Source organism: Muscardinus avellanarius (assembly GCF_963383645.1).
Source record: "Muscardinus avellanarius genome assembly, chromosome: 1".
NCBI classification, from domain to species: domain Eukaryota; kingdom Metazoa; phylum Chordata; class Mammalia; order Rodentia; family Gliridae; genus Muscardinus; species Muscardinus avellanarius.
Window position 1 is genome coordinate 96,883,047 of NC_137786.1, and position 20,437 is coordinate 96,903,483.

The 20,437-nt window shown below is 36.2% G+C and overlaps 1 protein-coding gene across 1 annotated transcript in view; it reads right to left on the bottom strand.

The window, feature by feature from the left end:
- Positions 1 to 20,437, bottom strand: part of TMEM232 (transmembrane protein 232) — a gene marked incomplete at both ends in the record, with an annotated part of 247,838 nt that overhangs the window by 22,726 nt on the left and 204,675 nt on the right. The window contains 2 exons of the mRNA XM_080709438.1: positions 15,963 to 16,202; positions 19,252 to 19,345. Of these exons, the coding sequence (XP_080565564.1) occupies positions 15,963 to 16,202; positions 19,252 to 19,345 (334 nt within the window). The remainder of the gene's footprint in view (positions 1 to 15,962; positions 16,203 to 19,251; positions 19,346 to 20,437) is intronic.

Below are 20,437 nucleotides of genomic sequence, written 5' to 3' on the forward strand. Positions count from 1 at the left end.
TTTTCCATGTAATTATTATTTTTCAATAATATTTAGTTAAAAGAATATTATTTCCACCACCAAATGTTCGTGGAAACCTTGTCAAAAATAACTTGACAATATAGGGAAGAATTTAGCTCTAGGCTTGTATTTAACTCCAATGGTTTATATATCTGCCTTTAGAACAGTACTACACTGTTTCAATTATTGTAGCTTTATATGGTTTGAAATCAGAAAATATATATCTGCTAGCTTTGTTCTTCTTCAAGATCGTTTTGGGTATCTAGAATTCATATTCCATATTAGGATAGATTTTTTTCTGAAAAATAAATATATAAATATATGATAGTTTCACCAAAAAAAAAAAACAGAAAAAAATATGCTCTGGTAAGAAAGAAAGCAAAAAGAAATATTGAAATGTTATCTTTAAATCATCAAAAGCTTGGCATCAGACAAATGAAACTGTTATGTGAGATTATCATTTTTAATTTTGGATAAATTGCTATAATACTAGATGTCAACCACTAAGCCAAGCATGGGAGGGAGGGATGGGGAGAGAATGGGGTGGGGATCGGGTGGGGGCTGACTGGGCGATGTGTGCATGTATGTCTACAAAAGTTTGTATCCCACTATGATGTATGAATACAGTGCACCAATAAAATAAAATAAAAAAAAATTAAAAAATTAAAAGATATATTCTTATTTATTTAACTAATTTACATAGTAAAATATGCATAATATAAATTTAGCACCTTAGTTACTTTTAAGGATACAGTTCAATAATGTTTAGTATATTCCTATTGTTGGACAACCAATATCCAGAAATTTTCATCATGAAAGAATGAAATACCATACCTAGCTGGGTGTGATGGTTCATACCTGTAATCCTAGTACTTTAGAGAGTAACATAGGAGGATCACAGGGTTAAGACCAGCACAACTTAGGGAGAAACTGTTTCAAAATAAATAAAATAAAATAGGCTTGGGGTATAACCAAGAGGTAGAATGCCCCTGCGTTAAATTCCCATACAAGACACACACACACACACACACACACACACACACACACACACACACACACTTTCTACTTTCTATATCCTATAAATAACAATTTGCTACTTCTCTCTCCCCAGTCACTATTTTTTTCTCTTTCTATGCATTTGACTAATCTAGGTATCTATTTAAGTGAATGATACAGTATTTTTGTTTTTTGTGACTATCTTATTTCACATAGAACAATGTCCTCAGGGTTTGTCCATGTTCATGTTGTAGTATGTGTTAGAATTTCTTCCATTTTTAAGGCTAAGTAAATTTCGTGGTAGATACATACCACATTTTTTCTTCTTGTGTCACTGGGTTTCAGCATGAAACCCATGCTAATTCTAAATTTGGGTTTAGTCTCAGAAGTATAGTTTTCACAGTGAAAGGATAGGTTGTATTGTACAGTTTATTAACAATTTGTGCCCTTTAAATATCTATTAATATGGCAAATGGGCCTCCAGTTGTACTCTTGTTTCTTTTTTCTTTCTTTCTTTCTTTTTTTTTTTTTGGTGGTACTGGGGTTTCTGGAAGCCCTTCTACCTCCGGGCTACACTCCCAGACCTATTTTTACATTTTTATTTGGAAACAGGGTCTCCTAAGCCAGCGCGCGTGGCTGGCTTTGAACCTGCGTGATCCTCCTGTCTCCTAAGCGCAGGGATTACAAGCGTGCGTGCGCCACCACGCCCGGCTGTACTCTTGTTTCTGATCTCACTAATTTAGGCACTGGCACACAGTTTAGAAATACTGAAGGAACCCACACAGAGTGGAACCAAAAATTTACTTAGATGGCACTCAGAGTACAAAAATCCCAATTGACTGCTGGGAGAACTGGCTATCCATTTGTAGAAAGATGGAACTAAACCCCTATATCTCACCATGCACAGGAATCAACTCAAGATGGATCAAAGACTTAGAAATTAGACCAGAGACTGTGGAGTTATTAGAGGAGAGCATAGGCTCAACACTACAACATATTGGCACAGGCAGTAACTTTCTCAACAAAACCTCCAAAGCTCAGGAAATTAAAGCAAGAATTAACAAGTGGGATAGCATCAAACTAAAAAGTTTCCTCTCATCAAAGGAAACCATCAGTAACCTAAAGAGGAAGCCTACAGAATGGGAAAAGATCTTTACTAGGCACCACTCTGATAGGGGGCTAATATCCAGAATATACAAAGAGCTCAAAAGACTCTACACTAGCAAAACAAACAACCTAATCAAGAAATGGGCAAATGAACTAAATAGACACTTCACAAAAGAAGAGATACAAAGGGCCAATAGATACATGAAAAGATGTTCTACATCACTGGCCATCAGGGAGATGCAAATCAAAACTACACTGAGATTCCATCTAACCCTAGTCAGAGTGGCAAGTATAAAAAAATCAAATAACAACAAATGCTGGCGAGGATGTGGGGAAAGAGGAACTCTTTTACGCTGTTGGTGGGAATGCAAACTAGTTCAGCCACTATGGAGATCTGTGTGGAAATTCCTAAGAAAGGTGGGAATAGACCCACCATATGATCCAGCTCTACCACTCCTGGGTAGCTTTCCAAAGGGGTTGAATTCAGAGAACTACAGCAGCATATGCATACCTATGTTCATAGCGGCACAATTTGTAATAGCCAAAATATGGAACCAACCCAGATCCCCGTCAACAGATGAATGGATAGCAAAACTTTGGGAAATACACAATGGAATTCTATTCAGCCATAAAGAGAACAAAATTATATCATTTGCAAGAAGATGGAAAGCCCTGGAGAACATTATGTTAAGTGAGCTCAGCCAAGCACAGAAGGAGAAGGTACATATGTTTCCTCTAATATGCCCAAAGTAGGGAACACAGAGGATACCAGTTGAACTCCAGATAATGGAGTGGAAATATCAGCAAAGTTTGAATGGAAAGATAGGAGAGGAGGAAGGCTGATATTGATTAATGAGGGTCTACATCCAAATATGTGTAAAATTATGAATATGACATGGTTACCCTGGACAACCATTGGTGGGAGGAAGGAAGGGAAAATGGGGGTGGGGAGGAGAGGGCACCAAATATAGTTTAAATGTATACCATTTATGTTCAATAAAAATTTTGTTAAAAAAATAAATAAAATTATGCCATTCACACTGGGAGGAAAAAATTCCCAATAGACATATCTTTTTTTTTTCCTAACAAGTGATCTGATATTTTTCCCTAACCACACTCAATTGAGTAGCAGAGAAATGAGCTTCCAGCTTTCCATTTGAAGTTGAGTCAGTTAGTTTCTTCAGGCAATATTGAGAAATTTATGTTTGATCATTCTCTTCATATCTTTTTCAAAAATAATAAAAATAATGACTGACATTTCTTGAGGGCTACATGTTAGATATTGGTCTAGGATTTTCACATGTATAGACTCATCTAATCCTCAAGCTACAAAGTGAGGTGATTTATTTTATTTTGTTCTTTGATGCTGGGGAATTGAACCCAGAATCTCATGCATGCTCAGCACATACTCTACCACTGATCTACACCTCCAGCTCCAGAGAAGTCTATTACTACCACAACTGAAGTGGTAAAATTGAGGCAAAGGGAAGTGAATCGACTTGTTCTGAGTCTGCATAGCTAGAAGGTGAAACAGCCAGAGATGAAATCTGAGGCCGACTGGCTTCCAAGCTCAGGTCCTATCTCTATTATGATGCTGTTCTGCTCCTTCAAGCTGGCAAATACAATTACTGTCTGATTCTTAGGACACTGTGCTAGCATTCTTTCTGAAGTCTTCTTGATGTATGGGATTGCTTCCACCCCTGGTACTCTCACACAGGAAGCAGGGATGAGAAGATTCTCAGATCTTTCGAAGATGCTGAAAAAACATCCTTGTGCCAAGCTGTACACAAAGGAGGTGGCATTTCCCAGCGATCCTGTCCCTTCAGTCTTCTCCAGGGGCAGCTCACCTCGGCTTCTCTTATGCTCTCAGCTCCTCCTATGCCCTTTCTGGAAGTTTATATCAGGATACTTCCAGAAAGAATACAAAGAGAGTTACCAATGTTTTTCTTTTATTTTTTCCGCGCTTTACCAGAGGTTTGAGGGTACAATACCTTATGATGTCCACTTTCTTCATTTTTCTACAAATAATGGGCATGCCCTTTCTCTTTTTAAATAGGATATTCACCAACCCTTTGCCATTTAAAAATACATTTTTGTTGATTTATTTTTAATTTGGGTAGAATATACATAACATAATGCCTGTAATCCCATTATCCCAGTACTTGGGATGCTGAGATAGGATGATCACAGGTTCAAGGCCAGCAGGTACTAACCTCGCAAGACCCTGTTAAAAAATAAAAAATAAAATAGGGCTCAGGAGGAGTGTAACTCAGATGTAGAATATGATTGAGTTCAATCTCCACCCAGTATCACACAAACACACATAAATATATATACAACATGACTTTAGTATCTTAACTATTTTAAGGATACTAATTTAATAATATTAAGTATATTTCCATTGCTGAGCAGTTAATATACAGAAACTTTTATCTTGCAAAATAAAATTTTTAGATCCATTAACAATAAATTGCTACTTCTTTCTCCCTAAGCTCCTAGCAATCACCACTCTATTTTCTTTTCTATTTCTATGCATTTGACTACTGTAGATATTTCATAGAACTGCAATATACAATATTTGTCTGTTTATAATTGTTTTATTTCACTTAGAACAACAATTGCAGGGTTCTTCTATGTTCTACTGTGTGCCAGAATTTCTTTCATTTTTAAGGCTGAATAATATTCCATGGTGTGTCATACCACATTTTGTTTATCTGTTCATTTACTGATGGACACTTGAGTTGCTTCCGGGTTTTGGCTATTGTGAATAATGCTGCTGTGTATGTGGGAATAGCTCTTAATCTTGGGGTAATATATTATTTAAAGGATAATGAAGGAATGTAAATTATGGACAATATAAAACACAGACCATATATTAGCATTTTCAAAATATTTCTACTCCACCTGTGCTTTATCTCTTCAATACTTTGATCTGAGAACTCATCAGAGTCACAAAAATAAGTAGCAATATAAATGCACTCTGTTTCCAGGATATTAGTGTGGAAATGAGAAAGAGTAGCATTTGTCCATTCTCTCCCGAAAGGAATCTGATTTTAACATTAAAAACAAGTCAATAGAAGAGCTAATTACATTTGATTCCAGAAACAGTGTTTTGTCTTACTTCCTACAGCAGGAAATAATTGGGAATTCAACCCTGAACAAACTCATCTCTCGAAAATATTGTTGGAGGAAAGCAACTGCCAAATCCAATCAAACCTATTTTTCTTGCCATTGAGATGATGGCCACACATTGAATGGGCACTGGAACACACCTGCACAGGACACAGCGCCCCTGCTTAGCCACAGGTCTCTCGTTCAGGTCCAACCTGCGGCTTTCTCAATTGAGAAGAAAAGCACAAAGGTCATTGTATCAGCTAGAAATAACCCCGAGGTGGACAAATGCTCTCTCTTTTTGACAGAACCTCAAAGCCAAGAAAAGTAACCTTATAGCACAGTTACCTTCTTCAAAAAAATTTAACACACCTGAGCACATTTTAAGTTTTTTGTTGTTGGGTTTTACTTTTGTAAAGTGAGTTGCATATATTCATAAAGTTTTAAAACTTTCAAATGGAAAAAATATTGAGTTATCCTTGCTTTATGCTATGTTTCAAGAAGGTATTGGGCTTAAGTTAAAATCTTTTCAGCTCCTAAAAATTACAGTTTTATATGTTCTTAGCAGAGCATATTCAACCTTTGGTGTATTAAATACGAATCTCAAAGGAAAAAGTCACCATATTTTAAACATAGTTTTAAATCATCATAGTTTGGGCTACAGTTGTTTATTTGTTCAATTGTCTCCTCTTATAATAATTTCTTACCACTTTTAGTAAATAATCTAAACCTGAAATTTTATGCATGCATGTAAAATATTATATATAATATTATATATATAATATTATATATATATATATATATATATATATATATATATATATATATATATTATATGTGTGTGTGATATTGGGGATTGAATCCAGGGAGCATTCTGTGTCCAAACTATTCCCCTAGCCCCTTTTATTTTTTGTTTTGAAACAGGGTCTCAATATGTTGCTGAGAGTTTTGCTATGTTCCTGAGGCTGTCCTCCAAGCTGTGATTCTCCTGTTTCAGCCTCTAAATGCTGATTAAAGGCATGTACCATTACATTCAGCTCAATTCTTCAGAATTCTATGCATTTCTTTAAACATATTAAACTCACTCTTATCCTACTATGGTAGGGTATGTTATTCTGTGGCAACATATAAATCTGAAATCTCCAACTCTGGGGAGCCAAGAATGAGAGAAGAACCACCATTTTGAACATTATTAGTCTAAAGGGGGGAAAAACTGTAATTTTTAAGTCAACAAATAAATGCTTTGGCGTAGAAGTGACCCACATCACTTCCCTTCACAGCCATTGGCCAGAATCAGCTGTGTGACCACAACACAACCAGGCCAGGAAATGACACTCTACTATGTGTGGCAGAGGGAGGAGGAGAAAGACTTAGCAAGAAGCACAGATGATTATCGTAGGCATTTTTCACTCTTCACCTTACCTGGAAAAAAGGTGAAAGTCAGATTACTCACTTTTCCATTCCATTCCAGTCTTTGTTGACATCCTCACAGCAGTCAGCCCTGCCGCCTTGTCTAAAACAAACCTGCCCTTCTCAATATCTTCACTCCATTTTATTTTCATTTCACACTCCTTTCTACCTGAGATCATAACATTTTTATTCCTTGTTTGCTGTATGCACACACCTTATTTTTAACGTGTAGAATGTGGTACCTTCTGTCATACTCATGGATCAGTTCGCTCATCCCAGTGGCTAAGAATATCTGAAATAAACAGTCAATGAATATTTTTGAATAAATGAACAAAAGCATACATTTGATTAGTATATATGTTTAGATTACTTATCTCTTTCTCTAGTCATGTGTGTGTGTTTGTGTGCATGTGTGTGTATTGAAATGTAAGTTACAAAAATACATTGCAAGGGTAAAAACTTAATACCATACAACATCTTAAATATAAAGAGAAAACTTAGTTTATGAAGTTTTATAAAATCTCTTAGATTTTCCTCATGTGGTTCCTCTTCTGGCTGTCTTGGGGAAGGGCAGCGATGTGGTTCAGTAATGCAGGTTAAAAAATACCCAAACCTGCCATGCGTGGTGGCGCAGGCTTGTAATCCCAGCATTTGGGAGGCTGAGACAGGAGGACTGCGGTTCGTGGACAATCTCAGCTACTTAATGAGGCCCTTTGCAACTCAGAAAGACTCTGTTTCAAAATAAAGAATAAATATATATATATATATATATATATATATATATATATATATATATATATATATAGGACTGGGGGTGTCACTCAGAGGTAGAATGCCTCTGGGTTTCATCCCTAGTACCACAAAAAAAAAAAAAATCTAACAAATCACTCACTTTAAAACAGTCACTTGATTTCATTGGAAAATGCCTTTCAGGTTCTTCTTGCCTTTATTCTTTTTCCCACAATGACACTTGGATATACTGAGAGAAGAGCAGCCTGTGTAAGGCAGAGGTGAGAGCCTGGATCCTTAAACCTCCACCCTGTCCTCGGACTCCAATCTGACTTCTGCAGCGTGGATGAACTAGCACACTTTCTTCACTAATGGCCCCTGAAGTAGATCTATTTCTCTCTTGTTCTTTGCATTTAAGATGCTAAACAAGAGCTTGTTTCCTGCTATTTGTTTCTTACCTCAGCCTAATGAGTGCAAGTGCGATTGGAAATGACTGTGTGTAGCGCGCGCGGGTACACACACACACACACACACACACACACACACGCGACTGACCAGTTCCTGGGTAGTGCAGGAATTGACGCTACTAACTTGCCCAGGCTCCTTGACTACCTGGATGTTTCTAACCATGCCTCTCCCACATCTTGCTCACTTGCCTTGAAGTAGGAAGTGAGGGCACCAAGCATCCTCAAATCCATCCTAATCTGCAATCTCTTTTCTTGGAATAGTTTGGAACTGTATCTACCATGTGGGTTTTAAGCAACACTGTGCACGAATTTATTGAGGATACACTAAAATATTCTTTGGGTTTGTTGATAAAACAAATTCTTTGTCTTTTCTTTTACTCATTGATTTTTATTGTGAAGCCTTTGATTGGGAAGCCAAATGAAAAATAGGAGCCAGAGTTCAATAGATTGGTCTGTTTAGATTCCTATTTCTTTATGATTTTAAGCACTATTCAAAGCATAACTGAATCACAACAGTCTGGTTATAATACAAATGGTTGTACTGGTGTTCTGAGATATTTGATCTCTGCCTTGTCCATTAATTCATAAGGAGAATCCCCTTTTCCCCAAATAGAGCCAGCTTGAAAGATCTCATTGGAAAGTTGGATACCACACAGTTTCTCCAACTAAAAAATGCTTTAGAAATATACTTCTTTTTATTTTTGTTTTTTCAGTGAAACACTAATAAAAAATAACAAGGCACTAGGTATTATGCAAATAGGTCCCTTAGCTAGAATGATTGGAGGAAAAAGTGAGCTTGAATAACATAAGGGCCAAATTATCTTGGAAATTTATATCACCATGAAAAATGCATGTAGCTCAAAAGTAACCAAATCATCCACAGAACTTACAAAACTATGTAAACATATAAACTCATAGAAGATAATAATTTAAAATGCATTTTGCTATAAGTTTCCAAACAGAACCTTTGTCAGAGAAAATCGTTATAATTAGTACAGGAAAACTCTGAATAAGTAAGTCTCCAGTGGCTGGCCTGAGGTTGAGAAGTGCAGTGTGGGCTGAATTTACTACAAGGCATGGGCAGAGCGGATATTCATGACTCCTTATCTTCTTTTGTATTTTGCCCACAGGGGAGGTGATGAGTCATTGAATGATCATAGATAAAACAAAAAGGAGTGTTCTTTTTCATGTTCTTACATCAGCAACTTGAATGTGAAGAAGAAGGAAGAAGTTTCAGGATATCTGTGGTTTTAATTGAGAGTCACTGGCTGACCCAAAGATACAGATAAGTGTGTGAACAGTTGGGCAGAATTTGAAGGCAACCCCAAAACAACCTTCAGGTGGCCAACTTTTAAAATTGGAAGTTCAGTGAAACTATAGAACAGCTGTTCTCAACCAGGTCGCAGCTGGCAGAGTTGAGGGAATGGAGCTGATATTGCCCTTTAGTGCATAGACGATAAAGATTCTGCTTAATATCCTAAAGTTCACAGAAAAAGATCCCTCACACTAATAATTATTCAGCCACAAGTGTCAGAAAAAAAATCTTATATCAGACTATTTGGTGTGAATATATTGGCATAATTATGATGATAAAAGAGGGAAATTGTATCTACTACATAGGTCATAAGCAATACTGTGCAATAATTTATTGAGGATACACTATAACTTTCTTTGAATTTGTTGATATGATAAATTTGAAAATATGAGAAAAATGCTGGACATGGTAGCACATGCCTGGTGGCAAGTACTTGAGAGGCTGAGACAGAAGAATTACAGACTGAGAGCAGCTCTGCAGCTTAGTGAGACTCTGTTTTAAAATGAAAAACAAAAAGGCTGTGATGTAGATCAGAGGTCCTTGGTTTAAAAAAAAATAAAGTATGAGAAAGAAAATTTAAAATGTAACTAACCAGTAGATAATTATATAGGGGTAATTCTTACTGGTAGGAACAGAAGAATCAATTATTTCAATTAGAATTTCAATAGGTTATATATAGTTTCTAAAATTATTGCTGTTATTTTTGTCTATTAACTCCAAGCCCCTTTTCTCTAAAGTAAAGATACTGGTGTAGCTTGTTTTCTTTCTTAAACTTACCTGTAGTATGTTCCACAAACCTTTATTAGTCATTTGATTTCCCTTTATCTTAAAATTACAATAGGAGAAATGCTTGTTTTATGTGCATGTTACTCAGAATTTACTATTTATTGCCCCCTTTCTTTTTTCTCTTTAACATATATATCTTTTAATTTCCAGTACTCTAGTGAACTACCTGAAAGCCTTGTGAGTAGTTTCTTCTTGATAAGGAAGATGATCTATAAGATAGTCTATGTGAAAAAGAAGCTGTTTTGATGGCTACTAAGAGAAACCTACTAAGAAAGTTCAGAGAAAAGAAATGTAGGAAATCCTTGGTTTGTTTACTCCTTCGAGTACACAGATGGCAAAGTAGCATGGAAACAAGTTTTAGATTGAAAAGAATTTAGCATTTTTGTTATTATATTATTGTTATTAGTACATTATGTCACATTATTTATTATTATCTGAGATAGGTTAACGCTTTCTAAAAGTAAAGGCATTTAAAAATAAAGGGGGATAGCCCTCAGTATCTTTTTCTCCTCTTACTTCCTCCTGTCAATTTAAAGTGGGAATGAAATATCACAGGCTGGAAAACCATAAACTGAATAAAAAAAGAGTAGCTGAAAGGCTCCATCTGGTGCCCAAACCAGCTGGAGACTTATAGAACCCTTTGTAAATGTTGAAACAAAGTCAATACCAAGCGTAAATTATAAATAAGTCCAGTTAGGTTTGTGTTAAATTAAGTACTTCATGGAAAAAAAATTGAGGATTATTTATAAAAAATAAGTTGCAGTCAGGTTTATTTTAAACCTTTTATATTAATGAAAAAGATGATGCTTTCTTTTAAACTGTGTGTGAGTGTGCATGTGTGTGTGTGTGTGTGTGTGTGTGCATGTGTGTGTGTGTTGGAAAGAAAGAGAGAGAGAAAGAGAGAGAGAGAGAGGCCTAAGTTGCAAATTTAAAAAGGAAAGGAGTTTTTATTACATAATAATTAGTGTCAGCTCCAGTCTCCCCCTTATTTCCCTTCCCTTGTGTTGCTGGGAAACAAGAACCCAGGGAGAATGGGAGGATGAAGAAACTTGATTCTTCTTGTGTGTTCCTCATTTTGGTAGTGGTGTTTCAGGAATAAACAGTGTGCTCTTGTTTCCATTTTTCTCTGCACTCTCAGAACAAGTTGTATGGTGCCCCTCAGAAGTAGCAGCAGTAGCTGGGCAGCGTCTCCAGCCAGAAGTTTGGGTCCCACTGTGGGAGGTGCCTCCTTGAATCCCAGGATGCTAACAGTCCTCCCCTTTTCCATTCCATGGCTCCAGGAGTGGTGGTCGCTTTCTGCGGTTACTGTTTTGGGTCAGTTCTTTCTTCCCTTTTGATTTTCTGTTTTCTAACATAATTTAAAATAATTATTTCCATTAGATTCTCTCTGTTAAAATAACTGACAGTTTTTTTCTGGATGGGCTTCTGACCAATGGCAATCTTTACATGAAGTATGCCCAGTTTAAAAATGGGTAAACTGAAGTGAAAGGGCTCAGGAACTTGCCAACAGCGTAAATTATAAATAAGTCCAGTTAGGTTTGTGTTAAATTAAGTACTTCATGGAAAAAAAAATTGAGGATTATTTATAAAAAATCAGTTGCAGTCAGGTTTATTTTAAACCTTTTATATTAATGAAAAAGATGATGCTTTCATCTTTCAGCTGTCAGGAGGCATCACTAGAATCGAAATCCAGATCCACAAGACAATGTTTGCTAAAATTTCAGGAAGAGTCAAAGATATAGAAGGACAGCTATGAGATATGTGAATTGCTAAGTTAAAAAAATAAGAATAGCCGGGCATGATGGTACACACTTGTAATCCCAGCATTCGGGAGGCTGAGACAGGAGGATCACACTTTGCGGACAGCCTCAGCTACTTAGTGAGGCCCTTCACAACTTAGTGAGACCCTGTTTCAAAATAAAGAATAACAAATAGGGCAGGGATTATAGCTTGAAGTTCGAATGCCCCTGGGTTTCAGACAAAGAAAGAAGAAAGAAGGAAGGAAGGAAGGAAGGAAGGAAGGAAAGAAAGAAAGAAAGAAAGAAAGAAAGAAAGAAAATGAATAGATGTATAAAGTGCCATGGCCCGCTTTCCTTGATGTCTGCATGTGCCCCCACGTATGACTGACATGGCATCTCAAGGAGGAGTCCCAAGGGAGTGTTGCCTCTGGCCAAAGTACTCCCCCACTTTTAGATATTCTTTCATAACTATTATTCTTTTGGTAATGATTCTTTTAACTTTCCACATGAATTGCTCTGGTGATGTACGATCAGGACTGTGGGAGAAACTGAGTCGGTGGAAAATAAATTTTCTAGTAATTTGTCTAAGCCTCTAAATGCCCTTGGCTTTGTTCAAGATGTAATTCTAGTCAGAATTCAGATGCTGTGGAAGCATTCCTGCTACAGCAATTACAAATGCAGAATTCCTCCCTATCTTTGACCTTCATTCTAATCATTACAATAGAGCCAGGAGCTAGGAGGAATCTTGACCTTTGCACCTAGTGATAGCACTGCCTGGAGACAGGGCGACATCACCTGGTTAAAATAGTTATGACAGAACAAAAGACATATAATAACAACTTCATGTTGTTTTTTGGGCCCTGTCTACTAAAATATATTTTAAGTGTTTAATCGGGTGAAGTGTTCAGACAGCAGATGGTATTGCGACAAAATCCAGCAGATATTCATCGAAATCCTCTAAATCATCATATATGTACACGGATTTCCCTACGCCAACTACATGTATGAAAGCTGGAATCTCCGACTTCATCCCCATTCAGCTCAAAGGAGGTTGCTAGATAGGAAGGACATTGGACTAAGCCCTAGAAATAAAAGGTTCCGAAAGGGTTAAAGAAAACTCTTAAAAACTGAATTCTTCAAGTGATTTTGGGTGTGACTTTTGTTCCTCTGGAATTTGCCCACTAAAAGCCTCTGCAGCTTTTTCTGGCCAAGGCAAGGCCAAAGGGGCTGCCTTAAAGCACAAGACCCACCTGCAGGGTCATGGGACTGATTTCAATCACAAAGACCTGTGATGTCACAGGCCTTACTTTTGTCTTGTTCAGGGTTGGTGATTTACATGTATATTTTGCTGTTGTTTTTTGGGTGTTTGCACTTTTCTACTAGGGAATCACGGGGAAATAGGGAAATATAAAAAATCTTGTGTCTAGAATAAAGTGGTCAATTGCACAAGAGGCATTTGTCTGTGTCAATCAATTCAGATTTTTTTTTTCCCGGAGAGGAATCTCCACTTTTAGTGCCGTGAACAGGAACTTAAAGGAGTTTATTTCATAAAAAGGAAAAAATTGCTGCAGATAAGTGGCTGCAGAACTACAACCGAACCTTTGCCCACCTTTCTGAGAAAACTCAGTCCCGAACAGAGTCAGTGGCCATATTTAGTGCTGGATTTATTATTCCCGATTGAGCCAGTCTGTCACAATAAAGATTAACCATTCCTCTTTCTTTCTCTATCTTTCTCTTTATATGCATAATTGGATTCTATTTTTCACTCTCTTTCAAATCATCATTACTATAATAGCTAAAGGATTATTAAAAACAAAGCCATGAATCCATAAGGATAAAAGTTGAGAGCACATTAGAAACACTAAGAATGTTGTAGAAGTTAGAAAGCAGTTAAACAGTCGAATGCAGTAGCTTACTCCTGTGATCCTAGTAATCAGGAGAATCATAGGTTCTGGCGGGCCTCAGCAACTTAGCAAGACCCTCAGCAATTTAGTGAGACTGTGTTTCAAAATAAAAAAAATAAAAGGGGTTGGGGTATAGCTCAAAGGTAGAATGCTTCTGGGCTTATTTCCAGTACCAAAACAACAAAAGCTAAAAGCAGTTAAACAAGCACAAATGAGACTAAGAAAAATAAACCAAAGTCTATGATGGGAAAGCCTTAGGCAGGCTGGACAGCGCCGCAGGATGCCAGAAAGGTTTAGAAAACAGACTTCATGTTTCTTTTGATAAAGTTAGTGTTGAAGCAGCAGGGTTCATTGAAATTCATATCAGTAACAATTCAACTGCCAGACTCCCTTCTCTACAATTACACCTCAGAGGTTACTTCTCCCTACACACAAACAGAAAGATCATAACATTAAAAAACAGCCAAGGTTTGATAACAGCCAAGATTTGATAAGGCCTCGGTCATTAGTGTCTTTAATGAGAGAATAGTCTGGATGGGAGGGTGAGAACACCAGGACTTGAATAGGCTTAGAAGCGTGTGGTGGGAAAGGTCTTAGGAGGTGGTAGAAAGCTGGTACAACAAGATTTTGGAGGGAATGGGATTCAGAGAAATGGAACTGGATGGTCTTCATCAAGAGAGATTTGTTTTCACATATGAATGAAGCAAAGATGGCCGAAGGCATTTGGAAAAGCATACTGGGAGATTTTATTTCTGATAACTTGTATATTCTTTGTAGGAGGACAGGAGGATAAGGGAAACAAACACATTTTAATTAGCCATATAAAAAATGAAAACAAACCCATCACCAACATTTTTCTACCATATGCTATTGTTCTCTTAAACAAAGAATGATACCTTAAATTCAAATAATATAGGCCACATATTTATGGCCCATGTGCCAAACTTAAGTTGAGCATTTATGATTTTTAAAACTTATTGGTTGGTGTCTTTGTCAAAATTCTCACAATAATAATCCAAAACATCAAATAATAATCCAAAATTCTCACAATAATAATCCATGCAACTTATAGGAAAGAAGATTTTTTTGCTCAGTTTTTAGAGATTTTGTGTTCAGTCCATGTGAACTAGGGTCTGCAGATCTCAGGTGATGGCATCAGGAAGCAGAGAAAGAGAGAGAGAACAAGGGCTCTGCTCTCACATCATAGAGGTCAGAAGCAAGAGAGTTAATAAGCAAGGGGACTCAGAGACACAGCACAGTCCTAAGGCCACCCCCCAGGGGGCCACCTTCTCCAGCTACATTCACCTGCCTGGGGTACCATCCACTGATGAAGTTATAGCCCTTGTGAACTAATTACATCAACTCTGAGCATTAATACCTGAGCTCTTCAGATGACAAACTATATCTAACCATAACTCTTGGGAACATTTTATAACTTGCCTTTAAAAGTCTTACTTCAAGTCTTCTTATAATATTGGACATATACTTGAGAATGTAGTCAAAAGGTAGAAAATTTCTTTGGGTGAGGTAGGTATTCTCTAGTCTCCTTTAGGAATATGTTACCTTCCTAACCTATGTAGGTATTTGACATCACAGATAAAATATCTGCCTCTTGAGTATCACCAAGCCACAGGTGTGAAATTAAAAAAAAAAAAACAGATTTGTATTTGTGAAAAGGAATATAAGGCATCACAGGAGCCCCATCCCATTGTTCTTAACCATAGATTGAGAACATTGGACAAAGTACATGTTGTATAAAAATGGCTGCTGATGAGATGAATGCCTCCAATAACTGGTACTGGACCTTGCTGGATCATCCAAATCGATTTTCATAAACTCATCTTACAAAGTAAAACTGCTGTTACCCCAAGGTCTCCTCTGACATTCATTAAAGATTAAGCTGCCCTAAGGTGACTGACTCTTACAGATTTGCTTATGTATAGTAACATGGCCCATTCAAATCTTTGACATGGGGTTAAATTTGACAAGTGTTGGCAATAAAATGCAAATCCAAATAGTTGCCATATCTTCTTTTATTTGAATAATAGTGACTACATGAGCACAAGCCAATATGTCCTTTAATTTAAGTAAAGAACTCTTTACAGTGGCTCAATTAGTTTGCAATTCATTTCCCTCTTTTAGGCCAATGAATATCTGCATTGTGGGAATGATTAATCAAAATGCCATACTCTCACAAGAAAATAACCAGTTGAGAAAAGTGCTAGCTGTAGTCCTGAGAAGTCTTAACTTGTGTAATCTCTTCATTCACAGAGTTAACTATTAATGTAAGACTTAAAAACATCTATTACTATGAAACATTCTGTACGAAGAGGTTTCCCCAGTATGGCCTCAAATTAATTACAACAAAGTTTTTCTAACATGTATTTATCTTGGTCACTTTTGTGCTCTTAATTTCTGGCATGTCAACCGCAATTTTTCTGCAAAACACTCTTTTTTCTAAGGGAGTTTCTTTAATCATCTGAGGAAGCTCATAGGGCTTAGTTTGCTTATGCAGCTTCTCTTGTCTTTTCTTCATGACTTCTTGGAAGTGTTTTTGCTCCTCCAACTTTTTATCTTTCAGGTTTTGGTCCTTGGCCATTGCATCCTTTTTCTTTTGGAGTTCCAGCTCTTTCTGCCACTGTTACGGAAAAAAATACCTCAATTTACACATCATTTTTAATTAAAAATATCAATTTAGCTTCTGAAAATGAAGATTCTTATGTACAATTTTCTTAGCTTTCTGGCTATTTTTTTTTACATATTTTTCAAGTATCTTAAGTACTACCATACTGGAAAAATACTAATTGTTTAATAAAACTGCTGACTTTAAGTAGCTGATATAATAATGACACTGTCTATAGACAAAGATGACTATTTATAGGAGGGATTTCAATGTACCTCATATTTCATTCTTTTTTTTTTTTGAAGGTCTGAGGATGGAACCCAAGGGCATTTGACCTCCAAGCTAAACCCTCTGCCCTGTTTTTTATTCTTTATTTTGAAGCATGATCTCACCAACTTGCAGAAAGGCCTCACTGAGTAGCTGAGGCTGTCTGCAAACCGTGATCTTCCGGTCTCAGCCTCCCTAATGCTGAGATTACAAGTGTGCGCCACCACACCTGGCTATATTTTATTCTTTATATTATAAAAAATTAATAGAGAATCAATTCTTCAGAACTGTTAGTAAAATGAAATCGTTTGGTTTCCCACAAAACATGTATATATGAATAAATACATGTAAAGGCAGCCAACAGGGATAATATGTTCCTATTCTCCAGAAAACCACCTTTCCTCTTCTTTTCCTTCTTTAAAACTCATCATGGCTAGAATTAATAAATAACACCAAAATCATTATTTTCCTTAGGCCCAGAAAAAAATAAAATCTTGTTTTTTGTCTCAGCTAATCATGATTAGCCCAATTTGGATAAATCATTGGATTGTCTTGATTTTCAACTGTTATTAGTATCACTGCAGTAGCCAGAGGATGTGGATATGCTTGAAGCTGATAGAAAATGGAAACACCATTTACAGCTGTAGTTGCTTCATTCCCTCATTGATTGAATCGTCATACTATAAAATACCAGTAATGTATAAAGAACCTTTATGTCTGTTGAACAATGGGGTATCTCCCTTATTCCTTGCATATCACAGCCATGCAACGAAAGCAGTTGGCTTAGAGGAAGAATTATCCCTTAAGTTGCAGGAATGTGTTTGGTGTTTTGCCAATATTACGGATACCATCCTTTCACCCCCAATTCTGGTTTGGGACCATCCCTTAAGAACCAGATCAGCAATAAGCCGATGAAAGGGAAAGTGTATTTGGAGTCCAGAGGTCATCTGATTTTTTTGCATAGATTCAGTCATTAACAACCTTAAAACTTTGGGCAAGCAACTGAATTTTAGGCCACTTATTATCTTATTGGTAAATGTTCTATGCAGTTGTTGTGAGGATTAGAAAATAACATGAGAACATTTTATAAAGCATGAAATACAAACACAAAGAACTATTGCCATATTTAATTCATCTCATCATCTGAAAGGACATGGTATATACACAAATACTTTAATAATGTAATATTCAGACACACTTCTGAAAGCTCTCCCTAAACAAAACTACAAACTGATAACTATTTTATTAAGGTATATATCAAACTATTTGGATCTTGTAAATGTTCAAACTTATTTTCAGACAGGTTCCCTTTACTTTTCTTTAGCTAGAATATAAACAGACCCATAGCAATGACCACCTAGCTAATGCTTACATCCTTGGACAGAACAAAAGATAATAGTTGCTAGAAGCTATTTTCCAGGCTCTTTTCTGTCATTCAATATATTGTCCTCTGTCTTGTTAAGTATCCCTAGGAACCATCAGAATATTTTGAGACTGACCTATATATAAGATATATTGATTTAGCAAATGCTATTGAATAGTAAAACAATTCAGTAGCTCTTATTCTGTGATTCTAAGGTATCAATCAATCTCCAAACTCCAATGCTTATAACTACTATCAGAGTAGCTTTAATATTAGCTATGTGGTAAATAAAAATTCATTGTAATCACTGAATGAACTAATCCTTTGATTTTTAAGGGATCTCTAATTAAATAGAGTGTGAAAAATTTACCTGGTAATATAATTAGAATCTGAAAAATACTGAATGATTGGTGAGAAAATTAACTTAAATATTTTATATGTTTTTAATTCATATTGTATTCAAAAGAAAAATAAAACAGAAAATAAGGTCTTTTTCTTCTACTCCAGCCCTACTGATAAAAAAATGGACATAAAATGATATGTATTATAATAAGCAATGATCAACTAAATATGACACAATGGATCAAAATGTTTGAAGTGAATATCCTTATATTGCCACTACTTGTTTGACTCATACTAAGAATGAGGTGATTAAAAGTCTTTCTGATCTGTCAAGGGTAAAGAATGGTCACTGAGAATTGAGCTGAAAGATTTTTGTTCATTATTAGAACTACACTGTAGAAGAAATCAGTGTTTAGTGTTCAATATCAGACTCTTGTCACAAAAATCAGTACTAATTTAGGAAACAGGGTTGGGCTAATATTTCACAAGTGACAGAAGGCCAAGTTTTCTTGGCCCAAAGAAGACACCAAGATGACACCAAGTAAGATGACATCTCACTCTCTAAAAGCATAGTGAGATGTAATTAAGTTTGTCAATGACCAATCATGACTCTATTTTTAAATGCTCTATGTCAATGTTCAGTCTCAGAACTACATTTTATAATTCACATTGCTTTTAAACAACAAAGCTTTTGCTGCTGATTTAAGATTAGTCAATCACAAAAAATTAGAAACTGGATGCTATCTCTAATATGTGAAAGCTAGGGAGAAATGGGTAACGGGAGGAACACTAGATGAAGAAGGAGATCCTATTGAGGAGCAAATAAGGTGACCTAACTGAGGGGATGGGAGGAGGAAAGAGGGAAACTCTCTAAAGCACATGATGTACTTAAACAAACATATCAAAGTCAATCACTAAGCCAAGCATGAGAAGGAGGGATGGGGAGGGAATGGGGTGGGAATTGGGTAAGGGCGAATTGGGTGATGTGTGTATGTATGTTTCCACCATCTTTTATCCCATTAAGATGTATGACTATAATGAATCAATAAAAATTAAAAAATTAAAAATTAAAAATAGGAAAGTCAATCTTACATGATAGTCGACGATTTTTGCCAATTCTTTATCCGCCTTGGTGAAGAAATCTGGATATGGAAACATAGGAAGTTCTGATAAAGAAGAATGTTCCCTTCAAAAGAGCACAAGAACAGGTCCAGAATTAAAAATAGGTAGGCATTCTTCCTCCCAAGAAGCAAATTCAAAGAGTATAATCCATCATTAAACATTTGAATTGTACATTGTTAACATAAAGTAGGTACTCCATGTAAACTTTTATATGTTAGCTGTTAGTGTCTGTGAACTGTATTCAAAAATTGGAATATTTGAGGCTAAAGTATGACAGTATGACATACACAATGAAAATTAAAATCTTATGAAAAGGCAATCTTCACCTCACAGGTCTAAATAACGAATGAGTAGCAGCAAATCAGATGTTAGATGGAAAGTTATTGAGGAAGTGCAAGAGAGACTGTGTGCAATGGACAGGTGAGACTGTTCATCCCCACACACAATCCCACAGCCCTGGACATTCTGATGGACACACTTGCTAAGAATTGGATCTGACATATGTTGGAGGAAAAATTATGTGACTTCAATACTTCTATTTATATTACTATAGATTGAACTACAATAGTTTAGTGATAGCATCATGAAATTGTTAGCTGTACAAAGCTGTGACTCAAAGGTAAGTTTAGAGTCAAATTATCCATATAATAATTGTATTATTAAAGTTATTATGAAGGAATGGGTGTAAACTAAGGAACCTTAAAACAAATGTGATGGTGGCAGAGGATGGTTTTGAGGGGAAAATAGTGAATAAAAATGAGAAAGTATTAGAGAAGGGCCCAAGAAGGCACAGCTTCTGAGAAATTTCCATATCCAAAGAAAGTATGATCTATTTTGGAAAGTATGATTTGTTTTTTAATTTGGAATATCTAACATTATTATGTGTGTGTGTGTGTGTGTGTGTGTGTGTGTGTATGTGTGTGTGTGTGTGTGTGTGTGTGTGTGTGTGTGTATAGCTGGGGATTGAACTCAGGTGTGTTCTACCTCTGAGCTATAACCTCAGCACTATTTTATTTTTTATTTTAAAACATGGTCTCAAAAAGTTGCCCCACCTGGCCTAGAATCTGAGATTTTCCTGTCTCAGCCTCTCAAGTAATGGTTTTAAGGTGAGCATCATTCTATATTATTTTTTTAATTACTGCATATGCCATTTCAG